Source organism: Vicugna pacos, chromosome 32 (genome assembly GCF_048564905.1).
Source record: "Vicugna pacos chromosome 32, VicPac4, whole genome shotgun sequence".
Lineage (NCBI taxonomy): Eukaryota > Metazoa > Chordata > Mammalia > Artiodactyla > Camelidae > Vicugna > Vicugna pacos.
In genome coordinates this window covers 24,607,376-24,630,937 of record NC_133018.1, presented here as the reverse complement: position 1 = coordinate 24,630,937, position 23,562 = coordinate 24,607,376, and the positions used below count along the sequence as shown (strand labels likewise).

The following is a 23,562-nucleotide window of genomic DNA, read 5'->3' as shown; positions in this document are numbered from 1 at the left end:
ACCTTCACAGCTGAGACCTGCGTCTCCTCAAGGCCACAGCCCTCCTGCCGGGACAGGGCCGACACCCAGAGAGACGCTGCCAAGGGTCTGCACGCACCGCTTCAGAGACAGAGGAGACACTTCTGTGCCAGCGCCTCCAAGACGTGCTGAGCGCAGCAGCAGGGTGTGCAGCACACGCACACTTCTCACGCACACGCATCCTCACGCCCGTTTGTCCCCCAGGAGGCCTGTGAGATCCGTGACGACGGCTGAGCGGTTACCTCCCTCCTCCCACTTCGTGCTGTTTTTCCCTTTTCGCCCTAACGCGTCTATCATCTTCTTCTGAGAGCCTTTCGTGACAGAGACGGAGCAAGGCATTTCCGTGCCAAGCGACACTACACTCGGACAACTCCGGGAGGAAGCGGGAACAGCAGGCCGCGGCTGTCTAAGCAGGGATGAGGGCCTGGTGCAGGAGGCTTACTTTCCATTGTAAATTCCTGAAGGTTCCACCATGTGTACGTATTACTTCTCAGTAACCAATTACTTTTAAAAAATAGAAAATGAGGCACCCTGCAGTCAAAGGCCCCTCCAAGAGGCAGGATGGGAGCAGGGCCTTGGGAAGGGAAGTGAGGGGCCCTGACAGGTGAGTCTGGGACGTGTCTACACAGCAGCGCTGCCCAGAGGCAGCAGCATGTGAGTCGAGCGTGCAGTCTGACGTCTCTAGTGCCCATGTCAAAAATGTAAACGTGCTGTTTAACCCAGTAAGTCTGAAGCATTATCATTCACCCTGCAACCCACGTAAGAAAGCCAAGTGAGGCGGCCGGTGCTCCTTTTGGTTCTGTCCTCAGAACATGACGTGGATGCCAGGGCCTGGAGACTCCTCCAGCCTCACAGTGACAGAGGAGGAGCTGGGACCAGGGAGGCCAGTGGGGGCAGAGCAGACGGTCACCCAGGACAGGCACTGACTGATGGCCCCAGAGATCAAGTGCGGCCAAGGGGCGCGAACGGAAAGCACGACGGCGAGGGCACACGGCTGGCACGCGGCCTGGGTCAGACTCCAGGCAGGCGCCAGTCAGCCTTACCTCGATGAAAGGTCTTGCAATCTTGGGCGCAATGGTTTCCGTGACGGAAGGCTCCTGGGAAAGGACGACAAACTCCTCAGCTTTCACCGGGAAGCCAGCGTCGTCCACAGGTGAGCAGATCTCGAACAGCTCCTGGATGGTCCGCTGGAAAGAGAGACGCCCGTTGCAAGACGTGACCAGCACGGCGGCGCACGCGACCCCAGCCGCACGCGGCGGCCCCGGCCTGGCCGGAGCAGGGTACCTGCGTGAGGAACGCCGTGGAGTAGTCGTTTCCCTGGGCAGCCACTTCTCGGATCAAGTCTTTGGTTCCGTTTTTCAGCAACTTCTCTTCGATGGAATTGCCACTCACAAGCCTACGAGCAGAACACAGGCAGGCACGCCCACTAAGTCGCCTGGAGGCTCTGCACAGCGCCCAGGCTGGCCCGGCTCACAGACCATGCAGTTCCTGCCTTCGTGTGTCACCACCTCCCACCTCAGCCCAGCAGCCTTGCTGACCTCCTGGCCCCAGCTCCCCCAGGACCACGTCCACACTCGGCAGCAGGGCCTCTGCCCGGCCACACCCTCCCCCAGCGCTGTGCCTCCCACCAAGCAGCGTGTGCAGGGCCCCCAAGGGGCCAGAGCACACATCCCCTGGCTCCTGCTTCTAGCCCCGGAAAGGCCGCAGGAGCCACCACCACACTCACCTTCAGGGCCCTCGTTACAGTTACGCTAACTTTTACCATTGCTGCGGGGAAACGTCACAATCTTACGAACCAGGTCTTCCCATCCAAGAACACAGCACGTCCTCCTGCTCGGGACATCTCTCTCCTCACTCCCACCCAGTTTCACCCTGCGCTCCCTGGACACTCTGCCCCTCTGCGGCTAAGATCCTTCCTGTTGACAGACTGGCCACTGAGGATAAAACGTCTTTTCCATTTCTAGCTCATTTCTAGCTAGCAATTACTAACAGGTCAACAGTAAGGGAGCGGTTACCCAGTGAAACACTAATTCTTTCAAGATACACAATGTACCAAATTTATATTTATCAGCATGGAAATACACTTATATCATTAAAAGAAAACGGGATTACGAAATAAGACTGCTGGCCTGAGTCATCCGAAAAATCAGGGCACTGTCTGGAAAAACACACCAAGACGCTAGTAACTGCCTCTGGACAGGGTATTTTTCTGCACATGCTTTCCTTCTTTTCCTTTCAATAAATAAGTGATACACTTATAATTTTTTTTAAATAGCTATTTAAATTCAGCGTATGGATTCCCACGTCTTGACTGAAATAGCACGCGGTCCAGGTCGGCGGCAGGAACCTCAGTTCCTGCGGCAACACCTCCCAGGACTGGCGGGCGAGCACGTGCTGGGCCACCAGGCACACGCCCAGCCAACAGTACAGGCCAGGCCGCCACGCTGTCGCCACCAGTGCTTCCACACGCACCAGAGCCTCTCCCTCTTCCTCAGCTGCTGGCGTGGAGCCAAGTGCGAGACTCAAACACTCTGAAGAGCTGACTTAGGAACTGACAGCACAAAGCTGCTGCAGATAGTTCACATCTGATGACGCGGGAAACAGCCTGAAGCGTGAACCACCCTTTGAGGGCCAGCTGCCCCAGGAGAGGCGCCCGGCTGTGGTAGAAGAACACCATGGCACGTCCCCGCAACTCAGCCCAGGCACACTCCAGGCAAACGCTGAGCGGGAAGGAAGCCGACAGACGGCGGCAGGAGAGACCTGCTGTCGGCCTGAGGGCAGGCACGCAGAGCGCAGCGGGCTAGGGAGCGCACGGCCGTGCCCACCTGTAAATGTGCACGTCCCTGCGCCTCCCAATCCGGTCACACCACTCCTGGGCCTTGGCATCCATCACCGGGTTCAGGTCATGGTCATAGAAGACCACCGCATCCGCCTCCACCAGGCTCACACCCGTGGCACGGCTGTGGGTGGAGAGGAGGGCGCAGAAGACCCGTCGGTCTCGGTTGAAGGTCCTCATCAGCTCCTGTGGGGGGACAAGCCCTCGGGTCGGTATAAAGGATGGCACCTCCCATGTGCTGGTATTCCACAGCTGGCCGCTAGCCCAGCACAAAACCGCTCAGCCTGGGTCTCACCGGGCGCGTGGCCCGCTCTCTCGTGGGCACCACACATGGCTCACTCCCTGCTGCCCGACATTCCCACCGGTCCCAACCTCGCCAGGCCTCGCTTACAGACCCCTGCGACAGGAACTGTGAGCTCACCGTGTAGGCCCCACAAGAACACAGAGTCTCTCTGGGGAGGGATGGGTGCTCTTTCCTGTGCCCTCAGGCAATGTCAGGGCACTCTACAGCAAAAGTGCCCTGCAGTAAGGCTGAGGGAGCGAAACCGGCCAGGAAGAGGGGCCCCCGCCTCCCGCAGCCCAGCTGGCCTGGTTCCCACTTCTCTTCTGCACTCACTTCAGTGCCAAAACACACCTCAACAGGTGACCGACCCTCTTCTTTCCATTAAGTTCTCTACGTGATCTGTTACATCAGCACCAGGAAAACCTGTTACTTAAGACCGCAGTGTACGTTACGCCCTCCAGGCCACCCTGGCGTGCAGCCGCTGTGAGGAGTCCCCTGCGCTGTCCTGCGGGTGCGGGTGACACGACCTCCAGCCCAGCGGTGTGTCTGAGGTTAGGAATGCTCCGCCAGGACGCTACAGCCTGCTCTGAGCCGCGGCTGGAGGCTTCCTAGTTCATCCTACGGAATACTCGGGACGCTGTGTGTTCACGACAGGGCCAGGCCCGGCGGCACGCAGACAGCCTGGCACCCGCTCTCATCCTCCTGGCCATTCACTCGGCTCCTGGACTGGGGCCGTTCAGACCCTGCCGCACTGGGCGGGCTGTGCACGTAAACCTCTGAGAGGTGCGGGGTGCTGCTGCAGGAGGGAGTCCTGCACACGCAGTCACGTGCTCAAGCACACGGCCCTCCTCTCCGCTCGCCTTCTGGGAAGCTGCACTCATCCGCGCCCCCGCTGCAGGGTCTGAGAGTGCCTGTCACCCTGTGCCTGATGGCATCAAGTTACCCTCGGCTAACTGCACAAGTGAAAAGCGGGCCTGTAACTGTGATTACTCCGGGACTTTTCACGTTTCACGTGGCTGCCACCTGAAGTTCACCCCTCTCGTGCTGTCCTGACGGCCGGTCACCAACTGATTCTGAGCTGCCGAGCCGGCAGCACGTCCTGAATGACAGGACGCAGCTGAAGTCCAGAGACACCGAGACACTGTCCCCTTTGTTCAGAGGGCACAAGCGTGCTGGGTCTGCACAGCTGGAGGTTAAAGCTATCGCAGCTCAATCACAAGCGGTAACAAAACAGAACACCCCTCCTCACCTGCCGCTGCTCGCTGTTGGCATTTTCATCGATCCTCACGTAGGTGAGGTAATGGAAGTTGAGGAACATCTCTAAGATGTCTAACATCAGCACCATCTGAGACAAAATCAGCACTCGGCGTCCTTCAGATCTCAGCTTCTGAAGTAGGATGGCCAAAGCCTCCAGCTTCCCTAGGAAACGAGTCACATCAGAGGGCCTGCGACCCCGGGGGGCAGACCCAGCGCGGCAGCAGGGCAGGCGGGCCCCCCATACCTGAGTCAAACTGGACCAGTCTCAGCTCAGGAAAGCGCAGCGAGCGCGGGGCCGTCACCTGCTGCAGCTGCTGGGCGTAGGCGGCCATGTGCTCCTTCAGGCCCTGCCTCAAGAGCCTCATCCTGTGGCTGTAGAGCGAGGGCGGCCTTGCCACCCACAAGCACGGGGGCGCAGCCACCACTGGAGGGATCACACACACCACCCTGAGAAGCAGAAAGCACACCTGTCACAGGTGGCTCCCGTGGCGTCCCCACCAGGTAGCACCTCTGTCTCAGGCAGCGAAGGCTCAGGAAGGAAGAGGACAGAACCGTCAGAGAAGCCAGGTGCCTGACTCCAGTCAGGTGACGCAGCTGCTGGAAGCTTGCCCAACCTGCCGCAGCCAGCAAGGGCCACCCAGACCAGAAGGAGCGGCGTAGGCGGCCCCCAGGCCACAGGACCGGGCGTGGAGACAGGGCCCTGCAGCACCAGCCTTCTGCTGGGAGTCCTGGGGCACAGATGCTCCGTCTTCCGGACAGTCTTGGGGGAGGTGAGCCCTGCAGCTGCCATGGCCACCGTGCCCCCAGGAGGGAGCCAGGCTTGTGGGCAGCAGAGAGCAGCACCACCATGACTCGGACGAGCCACTGGGCCACCCTGGCGCCCGCCCTGACCTCCAGGAAAGCCCTCACTCTGGGCATCAGCACAAGCTGGGCTCGCAAGACTTGCTACCAACCACGTGCAAAGTGAACAGCCACTGACGGCCAAAGCTCTGATCAGTGAACCCAAAGAAGCACTAAACAAAAGGAGACAGATTCCAAGTTCACGGACAGGAAGACCCAGTATTGTCAAGATGTCAGTTCTTCCCAACCTGATCTACACATTCAACGCAGCCCCAGGCAGCAATTTTGTAGATACCGACAAACTGAGTCTGAAGCGTCTACAGAAAAGCAGCACTGCTGTACACAGAGCAGACAAACAGATGGCACAGGAGACCACATTCAGCACCTCGTAATGACCTACAACAGAAAAGAACCTGAAAACGAATACTTACATACATGTGTTTATGTATACAATCGAATCACTGCTGTACACCTAGAACTAACGTGGTAAATCAACTTTACTCAAATAAAAATAAATAAGAGGAAAGGAGTGGGGGGGGGGAGAGAGGAAGGAAGGAAAAAATAATAAAGTTTATGTGGGGAAGCAACAGACCAGAAGAGCCAACACAACCCTGAACTAGAAAAAGTTGGAGCACTGGCACCATCGCCTTCAAGACTCACTATAAAGCACCAGAAATCAAGACTGTGTGGTGCTGGTGAATAAATAATAATAAACAGATCAATGGAACAGAAAAGAAAGCCCAGAGACAGACTCTCGCAAACACAGCCATCTGACCTTTGACAAAGGAGCGCAGGGAGCACAAGGGAACAAAGACAGTCTTTTCAACGGAGCTAGGACAACCGGACATCCACGTGCAAAACGACGACCCCAGGAGAGACGCTACGTGCTTCCTGACGGCAGGACAAAGCGTCACCTACTCCTGCACGCGCGCGCACACACACACACACACAAACAACAAATAAAGAACTGCAGTTGATCAATACAGAGGACAAAGCAGCACGTTAAATTACACCACGGGGACTCGGTCAGCAAACCCAGACTGCGGGAAATTCCACACAGCAAAGCCCCAGGCTTCGTCAACAAATAAACTGCAAGGGGTAAAAAGGGAGAAACAGAAATAGAGCCTATAGATTAAAAGATACATAGGAGACACAAACTGATTGCTGTGCATCCACCTTACTGTGATGCTGGCTTCAACTATAAAAAAGACTACTTATGAGATAATCAATAAAGTAAATACTGAACAGACATTTGATGATGAGACAAAATTAATTTTCTAGGTGTCGTAACAGTACTGTGATTGTGTTTAAAGACTCCCAGCCTTTCAGGGCACAGAGAAATCTTACAGAGGGAAAAATTGTGTTTGTCAAGAATTTATTTCAAAGTACTCTATGCTCAGGGGAACGGGCACAGAGCAAGCAGGACTGAGTTAACAACCGTGGAAAACAGGCAATGGCCACACTGGGATTCGCTGTATTATTCTACTTCAAACGTCTCAAAAGTTTTCCTTGATACAGGATTTTTAAATGGGAGGGGAAAAAGTAAATCTAGACAAAGACCCATTCCCTTCACAAACATTAACTCAAGGGGGGAGGGCACAGCTCAGTGGTAAAGGGCACACTTAGCAAGCACAAGGTCCTGGGTTCAATCCCCAGTCCCTCCATCAAAAATAAATAAACCTAATTACCTGCCCCAAAAATAAAAATAAAAAGTAAAATTTGAAAAATTTACTCGAAATAGATCACAGGTCTACATGTAAAATACAAAACAATAAAAACCCCTAGCAGATCACACAGGAGAAAATCTAGGTGACCTTGGGCTTGGCAGTGACACAGATACAACATCAAAGGCACAATCCCTGAAAGAATTAATCAGCTCAAGATTTAAAACACTTGCTCTGTAGAGACGACGTCCAGAGAGTGAAAAGGAAGGCTGCAGACTAGCAGGAAATACCTGCAAAAGACACACTTGCTGAAGGACCGTGACCCAAAGGATACAGAGAATCCCTGACACGCAGCCACCGGGAGACAAGCAACTTGTCTTAAAGGTGGACCCAGGCCTTAGCACGCATTACCAGACGGCAGGTAAGTGTATGACATGAAGCCCAACACGTGTGACGTCGGGGGACGCCAGCTAAAGCCGCAAGACACAGCACACACCCCTCAAAACGGCCAAACCGACACCGACGACTCCGGCTGCTGGCAAGGACGCGGAGCGGCAGGAGCTCACTCACCGCTGGTGGGCGTGCAGGATGGCCGTTTCTAACACAGCTGAACACCCTTTCCTCATATGAGCTAGCAATCACGCTCCTTGGGACTCATCCAAATGAGTTAAGAACTACGTCCACACACAAATCCACACAGGGGTTGTGTCCCGCAGTAAGTGAATGGAAAAGCACATGGCGGTGCGTGCGGATGAGAAAACATCACTCTGCACTGAAGGGAGGAGCTGTCAGACCACGAGGACGTGGAGGAACCTCAAATGCACATCACTGAGCGAAAGCAGCCCAACTGAAAAGGCTGCCTACTGCGTAACTGCAACTGAGTGACATTCCGAAAGGCAGAACAGTGCACGCCGTGGAAAGCTCGATAGCTGCCAGGGTTTGGTGGGGCGGGAGGAGCAGGGGGTGCGCAGCCGGCGTTCTAGGGCAGTGGAACCGCTCGGCGCGACTGTGACGGTGGACACACGTCAGGGGGCGCTGGCACGCGTGAACCGGCATGTAAGTTCCGGGCACTGATGTGCGAGCACAGGTCCATCAGCTTTAGCAGAGGCACTACCCTGGGGGCTGCGAGGACACAGGGAATCTCTGTACCTTCCCCTCAGTTCTACTGTGGACCTGTAACTGCTCTAAGAAGTCTCTGTTTTAGAAAGTTAACCTGCAACGTCAGAGGAAGGAGAAGGAAAGGAGAGAGCAGGGACAAGAGGTCACCAACCCCAGACGCAGAGGGCGGAGGGCGGAGCTGTGGGTTAGGGGCCGCTCACTCACAGCAGGAGAACCACCCCACTTTTCTCTTTCCCATTTCTCCATCCCTATCTGAGGGACCTAAAGCAGACACACCCCGAGAGCGGAGCCAGGGCACAGCACTGCTCGGTTCCCCGCTGCAAACAAGCAAGACGGGAACTGCCGCTCAGCAGCGCAGACAGAACAGAAGAGGGAGAGAAAACGCTCTCAGGCTGAACCCGGAAATCAGGCGAGAGCAGGGCCGAAGCCCCACGCAAGGACGCGGGCTTGGAGCAGCGCCCGGTGTGGCCGCGGGGCCACAGCGCCGCAGCGGCCTCTGGACTTCAGTCTTCTCTCTTAAAGCCTGTTTGAGCTCAGCTCTGAAACACACTTTCTCATCAGGCAACGTTAAATCATTAGTGTGGCTTTTTAGTAACATTTTTTTAAAAGGGCATAATGGAGAAAGCGGCCAGCAGCACAGCGGTATGCCCCCCACCCCGAGTTAGCGGGACTGTGCTCTGCCCACAGGCGGCCCGTGACCGTCCCGACCCCACCCCCCAGGCCCACGCCTGCGGGGCAAGGACTCAGCCCTCGGGGCAGGCGCGGAGGCCTCCTGGGGACCGGACAGACCACCTGATGCCAAAGCTGAAGACCCCAAAAGGGACCCCACACAGACTTCCAAGGGACAACTCTGGAGAAACAGGAGTAAGAGGGACGTCCACAAAACGACAACAGGAGCTGCGGGGGTGCGACACAGTGAGCGAGTAAAAACACTCAAAATACAGCCTCACACACAGGCCACCTTACCTGTCGATGACATCCTGGAGGGACTCCTGACGCTGGGTCAGCGTCAAAATCAGGTCCCTCCGGCTTCTCAAGGGCCACGTGTGACAGCTCGCAGGCCCATCCCCCTTCCCGCAACTGCTGCCGGACGCCCCGAGCCAAGGCCCCGGTGCTCGGCCGGCCAGGGAGCAGATCCCCATCACATCCCTGCCGTAGACGGGGGCGCGGGAGCAGCGCCGCTCGTTGACAAAATAAATCTGGTCCAGCCGTTCTTTCAAAAGTCTGGTCTTTTCCTCCTTTATGGAAAACAGCGATGAGAGTGGTTACTGAGAAACGACACGTTTTTGGCCTCAGCAAGCCCTGAGGGCCCCGCACGCACAGACGTGCGGGGCCTGGCTCCACAGGAAGCAGTGGCAGGAAAGGAAGAAATACGTGAAAAGCATTTCTTGAGACACAGTGAACATCTCTAATGCCTGGAAGACGGGCAAAAGAACACAAAAACATGGGGAGGGGAGGTCTGCATTCCTAAAGCCCAAATTCATTTCTTCTATTAAGAAATGCGTTTGTAAAATCAAAATTCTAGAACTCAGAGAGACAACGGGTTTTGATACTGATGAAGCCTCGTGGAAGCAGTTAAATGCCAGAGACACCCACTGTAACAAGCAGCTTCTGAAAACCCACTTCCGTGGGGACGGTGTGGCCGCCGGGGCCGCGGGGCGCTGGGGCGCTGGGGCGCTGGGGAGCGAGCGCTGCACCGTACCTGGGTCGGCCCTCCGATGGGAGAGGCTGGTTTGGAGGCCCCTCCAGGTTCTCCTGCAGCCAGGGGGTTGACTGCCACTCGACCAGGCACACCCACTACAAATGCAAAAACCAGGGGTTGGAAAACAAAGCTACTGACATGCTCTGCAGACAGACCCTCTTCCTCCACCTGGAGCACCCAGCCGGCTGTGAAACCCCAGAACCACCAGCGAGGAAGCCTGCTCTCCAGCCACGGTGTGAGCTGTGCACCATGGTCTGTCCCTCTTCCGTGGCGAGTGCCCAGCACGCACCTCAAACCCGCAGGGCTCCCTGCCATCGTGCCCTCGTGGCCCTGGCACCCGCTTCCCTCAGCATCTCAGCGGCATCAACCCAGTCTGCCCGAGGCAGGGAGCCAGCACTGCCCTGCAGACCAGGACAGAGGGGTCCCATTGGTCACGTTATGCTGCATGTCCCGACAGAGATGGGACACAAGGGGCTATGAGAGAGGGTCTGAGGCCTGAAAAGGGGCCGCTTCAGGGCAGCAGCGGGGAAGGGATGAGGCGACTAGAACCCAGTGGCTGGACTGGCTCCGGGCTAGGGTGCACAGGGCCCTCTAGGGAGGGCGGCTAGCAGCTGGGGCGGGGGTGCGAAAAGCCAAACAACGAAGCTAATTGTAAGCAGAGCTGCCACCAGGTGACGCTGACAGGGCCGAACGGGGAGGGGGTGCAGGGACACCACCCCAGCTGCACCGCAGATGCCCCTGGGACTGGGGCTGAGCAGTGACGAGGGATTCGGGTTGGGAGAGGTCCCCGCTGCTTCTACACAGCCACCCTGTCCAAGTGCCTGCCCAGGGCCCCACGCTGGGACCCTGCGCAGGAACGCGAGAACAGGTGTGTCCGTGGGTCACAGCACACACTACAGAAGGGAAAGGGTCCGTGACCACCCCAGGGGAGACCCCGGCATGGTCGCTGAGTGTATTTGTAACATTAACAAGCAAATTTTCTCATGATTCCAAGTCTCTTGTTAGAGCAAAACCAAAAAATAAAAACCTAAGGTGAGTGGAGACTGGTTATGTTCAGCCAATACCTTTGAGGACAAAAGACAAAGAAGACAAACCCCGCAGAACCAGGCTCTGAGGCGCCATGCTCAGAAATCATAAACACCTTCCAGCTCCCTCAGAAGCAAAGAACCCCAGAAAGAAGTTTCAAAGCCCAGTCTCCATCCTGCTCACACACCCTACCTGGTGGGGTCATGGGCGCTGGGCCAGGGCCGGGGCCGCCGGCCGGGGGCTTGCTTCCCAGGGCGCTCAGGGCCCCCGCTGGGGGCACAGTCTGCATCACCACGGGGCCTGGAGGTCGCAGGTAGGACTGCCCGGGCGCGGACACGATCTGAAGGACGCTGCCTGCAATCACACACACCCAGGCTCAGCCGCGAGCTGCGTGTGCCTCTGGCCCACGGGCCACGCTCACTCCCGACGTACAGAAACCGAAAATCCAAGATCAAGTTTACTCTGACAAGGCAAGGCGATACAAAGTCCAGTCACTTGGAGAAGACGGGAAACATCCCATTCACAACAAATGAAAACAAGGAACACAGTCATTTTGCTTAATGTCAAAAAAGCTCATCTTCTCCTTGCAATTCCTGATCCCAGGTAATGCAGCAGGTGCCCGCTGAGGGCCCATCACAGCTGCGCGAAGCCCTGAGCCGTCACAGGGGTACAGTCCCAGCTCCCACATCAAGCGATGGTGCCTGCCAGCAGATCAGGCTGAATGAAGAAACATCTAAACACTCGTTTTTTTCAACCCTCTGTGTGATTAAGTCTTTCCAACATCTTTTAGTGTGGAGATGTACTCCCCAAAAACTAAAGTCCACCAGAAATTTTCTCTGTGGTCAAAAAACTGGAGAAACATAGAATTAAACCAAACTAAACCATTTCTTGGCTGTAAGTTTCCTGGGGGCCTCCACTCTGCTAACGCCGTGTGTCTCTTCAGTGTCTGCGTGGCACACCCCAGGCCTGGCTGACAACGGAAGCATCTGCCAGGCCAACAGCCTCGAACGACACGTCGGGGCCGACTGCTTGGACCCCACCTGCGGACCCTAAGCTCCAGTTGCGAGGAACTGAAGCGACGGACCTGCTGCGGCCTTCCCCTGCGACTAACGTAACATTCCACCCAAACCGCATCCCGTTTTCCCCGAGCAGCAGTTACTACGTGAACACGCGCTCTCAGCCAAGGGCCTGGAGGCTCCCTTTGGTCTGCGAGTTACAGTTTTAAAATCTGTACCTGGGGGGCAGGGATACAGTTCAATGGCAGAGCACGTGCTCAGCACACACCAGGTTCTGGGTTCAATTCCCAGTCCATTAAAAAAAAAAACTTTTTAATAATAAAATAAAATCTGTATGTAAAAAGAAAACAACTTCTCCTGCATAAACCACTGCCCTTTGGCATTTTTAGGACAACTTACCTCACAATAAAATTGAAAAGGAACAAGCATTTCTAGTCTGATTTTGAAGACAGGGAACATTTTCCAAAGGGCAGATTGTATTTAAAAAAATGAGTACCCTCTATTTAACAAGTATCAAGCACCAGGCCACCAAGCGACTCACATGTCATCTCACTGGTCCTCCAGACACCTACAAGGTGAGACTCGTGAAGGCACTTACAGGCAAAACACCTGCACTCGAGAGGGGCCCAAGTCGCAGCCGCGGGGGGCGCCGGCCGGCCGGGATACCCTGCCTAATGTCCTGGCGGGCCGCTGCAGGCAGCGGGCTCTCACCTTGAAGCTGCAGGGGCTGGCCGGCCGTGAGCTGCCGGAGCTGGCTGTGGGACAGGGTGAACTTGTTCCCCTGGAACTGCAGCGTCACCGGCGTCTCCGGCTGGGCCACTCGGCTCGGCGGGCCCGCGAGGGACGCCAGCTGGGCTATTTTGACGACCTCCCCACCTGCAGAAACGCAGAGGGAAAGGAATTAAAACTTGTGGGAAAAGTTCACGACTGCTGCACTGACGGTCACTCGTGGTGCAGAATGGCTATCTGCAGTGAACTGAAGTGTCACAGAAGCGTCTGTTAGGTACCACTTTTTAACACTTGCAGAAAATAATTATTTCAATAGAAGAGAAAAATAATTAAAATTAACATCAGATCTTAACAATTAACTTATTTAACCATAACTGGTAGAGATCTTAGATGATCAAATATTAATGTAATTAACCAAACTATTAAGAAACATTTCGCTTTTCTTTCCAAACAGTAAGAAAGTCGCAAATACTGAACACAGCAGAAATGTACTGGTAATGCACTTTGAACCTCTCGTATCAACCTCTTAACTTCACAGAACTTTCAAAATGTGAAAAAGTGTATGTCCAGTTCAGCTCTGAGATAAACAAGATTACGTCACTACAGATAAAAGAGTAAATAGCTTCAATTACACCCATAACGTTTTCAAAATCTGGAAATGTATGTTAAAAGTACATAAATACATCACACTTAAAGATACATTTTTTACACTGATTTTAACTAGACTGTAGGATTCGATCTATTACATTTACCATGAAAAAAACGTGACTTAACATTGCTTAGGAGGTTGTTTTTGAAAGCATAGCTCAGATGGAGTCATATGCACCTCACTCAAAAAGGTACTACCTTTAAGATGTGACCGAGTAACAGGTTTAAAGTTTTTTTCTACCCAATGGTTGATATTCGAGTCTACATGTTGCACCCATGAAAATTCATGCCAGAGTTATTAGTGATACAATAAACAGAACAGTTAGCGAAAGACTAGAAACATCTATTTTGCCCACAGAAACCGTAAACATGGAAGGGGAAACGGGAAAAGGAGACGCAGAGATCTGTGCACGGAAACCTGAACCTGCCCTGAGCCCCGCCCAGTCCAGAGAGGTGGAGGCAGCGAGAGGAAGGCAGCCCGGCCCCTCGTGCCCCGCTCAGCGCAGCTCCAGTGGCACCGCCCATGGCACTCCGATCCCGGCAGATAAAACCGGACACATGCAAGGACGCGCCCGCCTCGGGCAGTGAACCAGGGCAGGGACTCTTCACTGGCTGGCGATGGAAGAGAGAGCTGTCACGAGAGGAAACTCGCTGGAACTCGGGGCCTCCTCGGGACACCACCTCTCTCTCCCATCTTCCCAGGAAGCTCTCAGCACAACTTGTTATGCCGACAAATTAAGTGCTTCGGTGGCACCTGAGAAACAGGGCAGCCCCGGCAGTGTCAGTGAGGACACTTCCGACAGCAGAGCACACAGGAGCATGTACGAGATTCGGAAGGAGCTTGTCACCCTGGTCACAACAAAAAGTGCTATTAAGAAGCATTTGATAAGGTTGTGATGTTCCGTCCGCAACTTACTACAAAACATCTCGCTTGAGCAGTAATTCATGCCAGGTTTAAGTTTGGCAGCAGGTGAGAGACTGAAAAGAGCTCACACTGCTTTCATTTTACTGACGAACCCTCGCTCGGAGCTCGGGAGGGCGGTGGAGCTGACGGCGGGGGCCAGGAGAAAGGACAGAGAGAGGACAAGACCCCGGAGGCCGGCCCTCCCTCTGCAGGCTGAGGGCGGAAAGGACAGCGTGGCGGAAGGCGGCACGGGACCCGGGGCTGGGAGACAAAGGGAGCGGACACAAGGCCCTTCGCACGCCCTCATCACAGCCCAGCGTCCTCGTGCAAAGAGGCGGCAGAACCCGGAGAGGCAAGGCCACTTACTGGGCAGGCGCGCCTGGGCCTGCGAGGTGAGCACCAGCCCCTGTGGCAGGGCGCTCTGCCCGGCCGCCAGCGAGGGGGGCTGGGGCGGGGGCGGGGGCGGGCCGGGGGCGGAGGCCTGGGCAGCGGTCTGCGCCCGCAGCTTCGCAGGGTGGGCCGGGCCAGGCGCGGTGCTGCAGGTCGCGGCGGGCGGGAGTCTCGGCGCACCAGCGGGGGCCTGAGAGGTCTGCAACGGGGCTGCTGCCGCTGCAATCGATAAGTTCGTTGGTGCAAAGCCGTTAGCAGTTCTCAGTAAAACGCAGCTTTAAACCCTCATTTTAAAGAAGTAAACAAACATTATCACACTGCCTCTCAAGCGAGGCGCCCTCTCTAAAACGGGGGCGGGGGGGTCTACAGAGTCAGAAATCCGGTGTTTCATCGTCGTTAGCTATTTGCACTCGGAGGTCGCAAGGCCGCCACGGGGTACATTTCTGGAGTCACTGGAGTGAAGTCACCCCCGTGTCATCAGACCCCATCCTAACCACCCCGAGGGGTGGCGCCCACACCCCCAGCCGCAGGAGGAGCGCTGGACGGTCACGCAGATCCCAAGAAAGCGCAGTGGATGTGACACTGAGGACCCCGTTGACGGTCACAACACTGTTACTGTTACCTGTTCTGCCACCTAGCCCTGCTCCCCTCAGCAGGGACACTCAGGTGACGCTGAAGTGGCAGCACAACACAGAGCAGACTCCCTCAGAAGTTCCATATCGCCCGCCACGTGTCCCTACGCGAGAGAACGCTCCTGCCGAGGGACGCCTTCGCCGGCACGTCCGCGGTATCTCCCCAGGGAGCGGGTCTGGTTCAGGCGGATCAGCTCAGAGACGTAAAGAGCCTGAACCTTGCGTGAGACCTGCACGTGGTCTCCTGGGCAGAGCCAGGATGGATGGTCCCACTCCTGTCACTGCAGCAGTCACACACTCCCGTGGGGTCAGGGAACGTGAGAGGAGTGTCTTCCACACGAGCCCTGTGACACCCAGCACGCCCCCTACAGGCATACCTTTTGCATCGGGGTTTGCAGAGAACGTGGCGATGGGCGGCCGTCCTCGCACGTGGCCCTGTGGTGCGGTGGCCGCGGCAGCAGCTGTCCGGGGCGGGTGTGCACTGGGGAAGGCCACGGTGCGCCCCTCAGGCTTCTGACCGTACTGCACAGGCTGAAACAACCTAGACGCCCAGCGGGCAGGCGGGAGACGAGCGCTGCTGAGACGCAGCGGCACGTGGGGGCACCGCGGCAGGGCTGCCCACTCCCGCACACAGTTTAAGGGGGCAGGGGGACCTCTAAATGCTGTGCGAAGCAGCAGCAGCCCCCCTGGGACCCAGGGAGGAGGCACTGAGCCCACGAAAGCCACACACCCACCCCAACGCGCGGGCGACGGAGGAGGGAACGGGATTTTAATCTTTAAGTTCCCATCAACGTGGACTAGGAAAACTACAATAAACACAACGTTCCATGATGCTACTCTTCCAAGTGAGAGCAGAGGGGGGAAGAGTCAACCTGCACAGCTAGGTAACGCAGTGGCACAGGTGAGGACAGAAGCAGCAGAGACGGCACAGGCACCTGCCTGGCTCTACCAGAGGGCAACACGCTCCTCTCACGTCTTTCACCTGGAAAACCTCGATGGCAAGTGAACCGTTTTCAAAACCCTGTGCAACACACAGGTAGAGGCAGCCAGCAGAAAGCCACTAAACAAGGCTGGGCCAGCCCGGAGAGGACCGCAGCTTGCTTGCCCTGGCTCCTTGTGTAACCGAGGGCTACAGGCTCCCACGAGCGTGGGCCAGGCAGCTGAGGCCAGGGTGGTCAGCTCCAAGTCTCACAGAGAAGAGGCAACAAGAACAATCTGCAATTTGCAGAGCTGACCCCCTTCCCTCTAAAATACCTGCTTCCTCTGTTCTTCTTGTAAAACGGAGCGTGGAATTTTGCATATCTCCCACTCGATGAATCTAGCCTGTTCTGAATCATTCGTGTTTTCTAACCTGCTCTGCTCCTCCCAGTCTCGTGCCACCTGCAAATGACTGTTACTGTTGTCTCTTGGATGTCCCTGATGCTGCAGTCTCGGGGAGAGCCCTCTGCCAGCCCTCAGGGTCCCAACGTCACCCATTCCCACAGCGCACCCCCTGCCCTTGCTGTCGGATGCCGGCCACGCAGCTGCCAGCACACGGCACACCCGACCAGACACACCTGACCCCCATGCCTGACCTGCTCCCCACGCAGGGCCCTCCTACAGCCCAACACAGCTCAGAGCTGATAGCGGGGAGCAGCCCAGCTGCCCGGCCCTCATGCTCCCTTCACCCCAGAAACCCAGGGTGCTGGGCACTTCCCAGGAGCAGCAGCTAGGTCAGCCACCACGCTCTGCACAAGCTGCAGCCCCAGGTCCTACGTGAACTCACAGCCGGCGCCCAGTCCCCCCGAGGGGCTCCGGGCCCCTTTCAGCAGGGCGAGGCGGGATGTCACCCAGAGCCCCCAGGGGCCGGTTCACAGCCAGAGCCGCCGGTGAGCGGAGGGACGCGCTCCACCACACACCTGCTGGGCTTCAGCCGGACGGCCACCGGCCTGCCCGGCGGGGGTGGCGCGGCGAACAGTTCCTCAAAGAGTTTCCGTGACACCTTTTTCTTACTCAGCAGTTCTGCCTCGTGGCGAGTCATTTTATTTTCTAAACCAACGAGATCAAATATAGAGAGGTCGGCTTCCTACGGAGAAAAAGAAAACAATCGTGCTCCGTGAGGCAGTAGAAGAAACGCCTAAGAGTCAAGGTGGGCCCCACGCCGGGCGGCGAGGTCCCCGGCGGCTGCCTCCTCGAGGCACTCGGCCCTGTGGCTAAGTGGGACTGCGGCGCCTGGGCATCCCGAGCGGCACTGGGAAAGGAGAGGCGGCGGGCAGATGGACCAGCCTCAGCAGGGGCCGTGGTGGGGGGCTGGAAAACCCTGGTCTGAGCAGAGGGGGATGCCTGGCCTCCCTGAGGGGCTGGGGAGGGACCCGAGTATGCTGGTGCAGGTGGGGGGGGTGACACGTGGCGTGTCCAGAGCCCTGGGGACACTCACTCCTCACGCAAGATAGGGGCCCGAGTCCTATGCAGAAGCCCGAGCAGGCAAGACGGCGCCCTGGGCCCCGGCCCCGCCGAGACCCAGGAGCTCAGCACACTGTGCTCACAGTCACTCAACCTGACTCAACCTCCTTCCTTAAAAAGTTTACTTCAGCAAACATAATTTTCATCGCTCCCAAATCAAACACAGAAAAACATACAAGTACATTTTCTTGGCTGAAAAACATCCCATCTCCACAACCTAGGGATGGTCACCAGCACCTGAGCAGAAAACGTTCCACGCGTGTGAAAACGGCAACAAGTGATGGATAAACAGGGAGAGCAAGAGCCCAGAGGAGCAGGGTTCTCCGTGTCTCGTCCGCTGCTGTCCCAGAGGCTACCCAGCAGGCACTCGGTATGTTTGCTGAACACGAGCGAAACAGCAAACAGCGGGCGCCACGCTCCTGGGTGCAGGGGCAGCACAAGGCTCATCCCCAACGTCCACCTCACCCCCGGCAAGGGCTGCGCACCGTCACCCAGCCCCCTAGAGGGAATGCTCAGCCTGGAGCCCCCAGTCAGCGAGAAGGCGGGGACACGCGGGGAACTCCAGGCCCTCAGCACGCGCGCACACACGTACGTGTGCACACATGCACGCACGCACATGCACACAGGAGAGGGGCGCCCCCCCAGGGCTCAGACCTGCGCCTGTGAGGCCCCAGCCTGCAGCTCCAACCGCTGCGCTCCACCCGCCCTGCTGTTTCTCACGACCGCAGCAACGCAAGGAAACACCTCCCCAGCATTCATACTATGGGCTCGTCCCTGAGGGTCAATTCCAAAGCTGCTCTAGGTGGAGCAGAAGGCACGTCACAAGTGCCACTCGACGCTGCCCGGCATCAGGTGATTTCGAAACACAGGATGAGTCAACGGAGACGGCGGCCCAGACCCAGCTGAACAGGCCGCAGGCAGAGCCCACCCTCCGCAACCTCTTTACCTTCCAGAAGTCCACATCCCGCGCCTTCAGGACCAGGGAGGCGGCGCGGTAGTGCAGCGGCCCTGCCGTGTACGAGGACTCCGGGAGCCGGGGCTCCACCAGCCCGGGGTGGTTGCAGATCCGCTGCAGCCTCAGGAGGATGCTCAGCACGTCCACAAAGTGCCCGCTCTTCAGTGCTTCCTGGGTCCTGCACCAGGAAAACACGAGCACCCATGGGTGCGTGCACGGCCGGACTCCGCCCCGCTCCTGCCGTACTCCTGCCCCACTCCAGAATCACAGCCGGCACATTCACCCAAGACCCAGCTAGGAAATGAGTTCTGTCGGAACACTCAGGTCTCAATTCACCTCCACGTGCCCTCTGACCCGCACAACACCCCTCTGAAATAACGTGGGCCAGACATGGGTGCAGCCGTCCATACCTCCCTCTGGCGGCGGGGAAGACAACCTTAGCAACGGCATTGGGCAAAGCTCTAGGTGAGGTCACCTGACCCGGGAGAAGAAAGGCCCTCGAGGTACAGGGAGAGAGCACAAGGCCGGCAGGAAGCAGAGAGGCTGCAGCTGGGTGCGTGGCCAGGTTCCAGCGCAGACCTCCGGGATGAGGGGGGCCGCCCTGAGGGCCGTCAGAAAGCAGAGGGCACCAACCCAGGAGCTCCGGGTAGAATGGAGGGAGAGGGAGGGATGAGGAGGTGACCGAGAGGCCGGGCAGATGGAGCACCAACATCCCAAGACAGGAGAGCCTGGAGGACAAGCACACTGGGGAAGTCACAGTGAGAGCAGTGCTGCGTGTGCTGAACCCGCACTGCTCAAGCAGCCACGGGAGGACGCGGTCAGCTCGGGTGACCGTGGAGCACGGAGCTCCATGAGCAGCCCTGGGCAGCACGGGGCTGAGCAAGGTGGAGACAGAGAAGCAGAGGGTCTGTCTGCGGAGAGCAGAAGGGAAGGGAGGGGGAGGACACTCGAAGACGAAAGATGTCTGTCTGTATGAGACACAGGAGCAGCCACCAGCAACAAATGCAGAAACTGAGAATGGAGGTTCCTGGGGGGAACGGACTGATGATGGAGACCAGGAGGAGGTGATGCAAACGCGGGCAGCTCTGCAGGGCTCTCTGGGAAGGAGGGCGGAGACGAACGGTGCTGAGAAGAGGGGGAAGGCGTTAGAATTGTGCGACATGGTCCCTGTGCAAAGGAAGGGGAGGTGCTGACCGGGAGAGAGGCTCAGAGCGCCCCCGGGACCTCGAGACCTTCGCATCAACGTGCAGCGAGGCATGCTGGCAGCCCCTAGGGAGTCGGGAACCAGAAGCTGCAGTGGGCCTTGACTCGACAGGCCCAGAGAGAAGGCTCTCCCTGTCGCTCCACCAGGAGCCGAGCCACAGAACACCTAAGCTGTGCGGGCACCAGCAGCTCCCAGATCCAGAGGCCCCTCCACTCACAGTGGGACTGAGGTCGTCACCCCCAAGTGCAGGCCAACCAACGTCCCACAACACGCCACCAGAGAGAGACAGAGCAGGCATCCTGAGGACGCCGCGGGGCTGTCTTGGTGAAGGACAGCCGGGGGCCCTGACTCCACAGGAGCCCCTTACGCACTGGCCTGGGACCTGCTATGCTTGAGCTGCAACCCTCTCCACTGAGCGCACTCCCCGTGGACTGGAGTCAGTACCTGCTGACACATCTGACCGACGGTACGGTCTTTCTGCTCCTGTACAAGGAACATCCCCAACACCCAGGAAGGACGCTTCGTCACTGGGCATGCTGTCAGGGGGTGGGGGCTGTCACAGCTCCTATTCTGGGCTTAACTGACGCACTGACTGTTGCCCGTTAGAGCAGCTAATCAAGGCCAGGCTGAGAAGCCGCGGGAGTAACAATACACACTTACTTCCTGTCCTAAAATCTTCCAAAAATAACCATACAAAGCAAGCATGGTGAGCACTATTCTGACAATTTTGTCCTTAACAACACAACCCTCACAGCGCCACTGCATCTACCCTCATTTTATATGGGGCTGTGCCCATGGGTCATAGTGCGGGAGCCCATCACCACAGCACCCCTTGAACCTCAGTCCCCCGCATCACACCATCGCCCTCCGTGTTGCCCCCACAAGGGGTGGGCACAGGGCAGCCAGTGAGCAGCCTGTCAGTTCCAGGTGCAGAAAAACAGGGGCTCGCTTCAGAATGATGAGCCTCTCAGGCCGCAAGGATGAGTCGGGAGAAGTGGTGAGCCTGCGTGTGACTTTCCGGCCTCCCCTGAGGAGGGGCAGCACAGGCATCATGACCCAGTACGAGTGCAGTCAGTGTCTCCAAGGCTTTACCCTCATTTGTATGTTTGTCTTATCAGAACTCGGGGACACAAAGACCACGATGGGGAGAGTCTAACAGGTCACGGAGGGGACCACAGAGAGGTCGGGAGGGGGCCTGCCGGTCCTGGGTCCCACACCAGCAAGCACAGAGCGTGGCGGGGCCACCCAGCCTGCCCCTCCCGCGCCCTCAGCCCCACATCCCTCGTGAGGCTGTGAACAGACAGGCTGCCAGGCAGACGGCGTCTCCTGCGCGACTCTGAACCAGCACTGCAAGCCGCCCTGTGCTGAGGGCGGGGCGGGAGGCTCCACTCCGCCCGGGCCAGCCGCCCGCACTCACCCTGGCTGCAGGATGACGTCCTCGTACAAGGCCTTCTGCCGGCTGGACAGGCGGCACTTCAGAACGTGCTCATACTTCTTGGTCAGCTGCTTCTCCACGTCTCTCTTAGTTCTCCTCAAAATAAAGGGCTGTGTCACCTGAAAAAGGGACGCTATCCGTGGTCTCCTTTCTGCGGACGAGGCCCCGCGCCCCACACTCACGGGAGCCATGCCCCTCGGGGCCGCGCGTACCCGGTGCAGCCGGATGACCACCTTGTGGTAGTAGTCCTGGTTCTCCTCGCTGGGCGCGCGCAGGGGCAGGTGCAGGTAGGGCCGGGACAGGCCCGGGATGAGGAAGTGCACCATGGTCCACAGCTCCAGGAAGGTGTTGTGCAGGGGCGCGTCCACGAGGAGCAGGCGCTGCTGACTGAACACAAGCAGAGACGGCGTCGGAACCCGTGGACGCGGCGGCCCGGAGCAGAGCCACCTGCTCGGGGGGTGTGCGGGCGAGGGATGGTGACTTTGACCCAACGCTCAACGACAGAGGTGGGCGGGCGGGGGGGATGGGGGAGGCCGGAGCTGACGGGCCGCGCCATGGGCGTCTGCACCGCCCCCCTTTCTCCCCGGGAGCCTTTCCGGCCACACCACCACCCAGGCCGGCGTGGGGTGGCCAGACCTGTGCAGGGCGAGCACAGCGCCCCAGTGCCGCTCGGTCAGGCCCTTGACGCGCTGCATCTCGTCGACCACCAGGCACCTCCACCGCAGCCGCGAGAAGGCCGCGCGGCCCCTGAAGAACTGCTTGTAGGACGTGATGCAGACGTGGAAGCTGTTGGGCTCGCTCCACTCCTGCGGCACAGGACACAGAACACAGGCCTCGCCCTCCGCTCCCACTGCAGGGCGTCTGCACTGCAGGGTGCCCCTGCCCCCACGGTACCCCCCACCGCCCCTTCAGTGACTGCTCTCCCTGCACAGGAGCTGCACATGCTCCCTCATCTTTCCCTCCTGGAGCCCAAAGCACTTGTGTCGGCAAATTAAGAAACTGCTCTGGGGGCACTAACAACTGGTTTTGGAAAAGGGTTCGCACACGGCACCCTAAAGTACACACCAGCTTTTACAGCATGAAATCTGAGTGAGGGGAAAACATGCTCAGAAAATGACAGGAAGTGTGAACATCGATGTAGCAACTGACAGCATTATAAGCTTTTTAAAAGCAAATTAGTAACCAGAGGTAGTTAAAAAAATACACCTCAAGGTGCTTTTTCAGTCAACACTACTCAACACAATGCAGTCTAAGAAGAGAAATCTCTTCAATGAAGAACTGTGATCTGCGCCATCCTTCTACCTACAGTCTACACTACAAACACTGGGCAGGGAAGAGTCCAGATTTGCTCTAGAACCTGTCCATCACAAATATTCCTAACGAGCACTTCCACGGGGATTACTTCACAGATTCGTAATTCAGAACGTGGTTGTGCCGTCATCTCTCACTTCTGCCTGTGATGATCAGCAGGTCTACTGTTTAAAAGGACGTCCAGAGGCCGCTCAGTTCTGGGGGACGCTCGCTCTCTCCCTGGGAAGTGAATACGGGCCCCGCAGGGACAGAGGCCGTCACCCTGCGCCCTCCCTGCAGGCAATGACTGGATCACCAGGTGTCCTCGACGTCGAGGGGCTCTAAGCCCAGGGACAGCTGCAGGGTCTGGAATCCCACAGAGGAGTGATCTACAGTGATTCCACTAACAGGCACGCGCTGGCGTCCTGAGTCTGCCTTCTGCAGAAATTAAGCAGGTTTTCTGTCTAGCTGTGCTTCCAGCTGAGGATGACACACCTGTCTCTTTGCCCTGAGCTCCCGGCGGCTGCCCACGTACAGGAGCGCCTTCAGCCCGGGACACCAGCGCTTCAGCTCGAGCTCCCACTTGAGGATGTTACAGCTCCGCACCACCACCAGGTGAGGGCCCCAGTTGCCTTCAAAGGAAAGAAGATACAGATGTTTCCTCTTTGAGTGAGACCCCCGGGCAAGTCCAGGCCACGGCACCCTGCCGGGGTGGCAGGCACATGCGGGGGCGCCCGGCGCACAACCACGGCCAGCATCCAGCCGGGGGCACCGGCGTCCTCGGGCCTCACTATGACGCAGCCCCAGAGCAACCTACCCTGTGCGGCTGCACTCGAAAGAGCTGCTCAGTGGTCATTTCTCAATAAAATGAGTATCTAGTCAAAAACACAGTGACCCCCTAATGTAAGCAGGGGGAAGACCACTCACCTACCACGAACCACGCTCAGAAGGGAGGAGAGCACCCAGACTGAAGGTCCCCTCCACCCACAAGCCCTGGGCCCTGCACCTGCCCGAGCCCCCCAGCCAGCATGGCCCACGGCACACCACCGCGTACGTGCGCTGGCCCAACGCCCAGGCCCATCGCGGTTCCCGGCCGCCAGTCAACGCACCCGACCGTCCCAGGGTACTTTCAGTTTCATTTTTCAGAAAAATGAGGGTTTTAAAAAAATTAT

General features: G+C 57.6%; 1 protein-coding gene and 1 non-coding gene across 12 annotated transcripts in view; both read right to left on the bottom strand.

The window, feature by feature from the left end:
- EP400 (E1A binding protein p400) overlaps positions 1-23,562 on the bottom strand; it is a 98,485-nt gene that overhangs the window by 27,876 nt on the left and 47,047 nt on the right. For 10 of the 11 annotated variants that reach the window (XM_072953489.1, XM_072953491.1, XM_072953487.1 and 7 more), the window contains 17 exons: positions 22,886-23,022; positions 21,737-21,906; positions 21,313-21,487; positions 21,083-21,219; positions 18,453-18,639; positions 16,963-17,129; positions 15,442-15,605; positions 14,409-14,651; positions 12,473-12,637; positions 10,938-11,099; positions 9,720-9,814; positions 8,984-9,255; positions 4,639-4,841; positions 4,387-4,556; positions 2,844-3,040; positions 1,303-1,414; positions 1,062-1,205 (listed from right to left, as the gene is read on the bottom strand). In XM_072953489.1, the coding sequence (XP_072809590.1) occupies positions 1,062-1,205; positions 1,303-1,414; positions 2,844-3,040; positions 4,387-4,556; positions 4,639-4,841; positions 8,984-9,255; positions 9,720-9,814; positions 10,938-11,099; positions 12,473-12,637; positions 14,409-14,651; positions 15,442-15,605; positions 16,963-17,129; positions 18,453-18,639; positions 21,083-21,219; positions 21,313-21,487; positions 21,737-21,906; positions 22,886-23,022 (2,900 nt within the window). The remainder of the gene's footprint in view (positions 1-1,061; positions 1,206-1,302; positions 1,415-2,843; positions 3,041-4,386; positions 4,557-4,638; positions 4,842-8,983; positions 9,256-9,719; positions 9,815-10,937; positions 11,100-12,472; positions 12,638-14,408; positions 14,652-15,441; positions 15,606-16,962; positions 17,130-18,452; positions 18,640-21,082; positions 21,220-21,312; positions 21,488-21,736; positions 21,907-22,885; positions 23,023-23,562) is intronic. The other variant, XM_072953490.1, reaches the window with a different exon arrangement.
- On the bottom strand, positions 3,263-3,394 carry LOC116276635 (small nucleolar RNA SNORA49). The gene has a single exon (XR_004186122.1). It is a non-coding gene; the product is annotated as a small nucleolar RNA SNORA49 (small nucleolar RNA).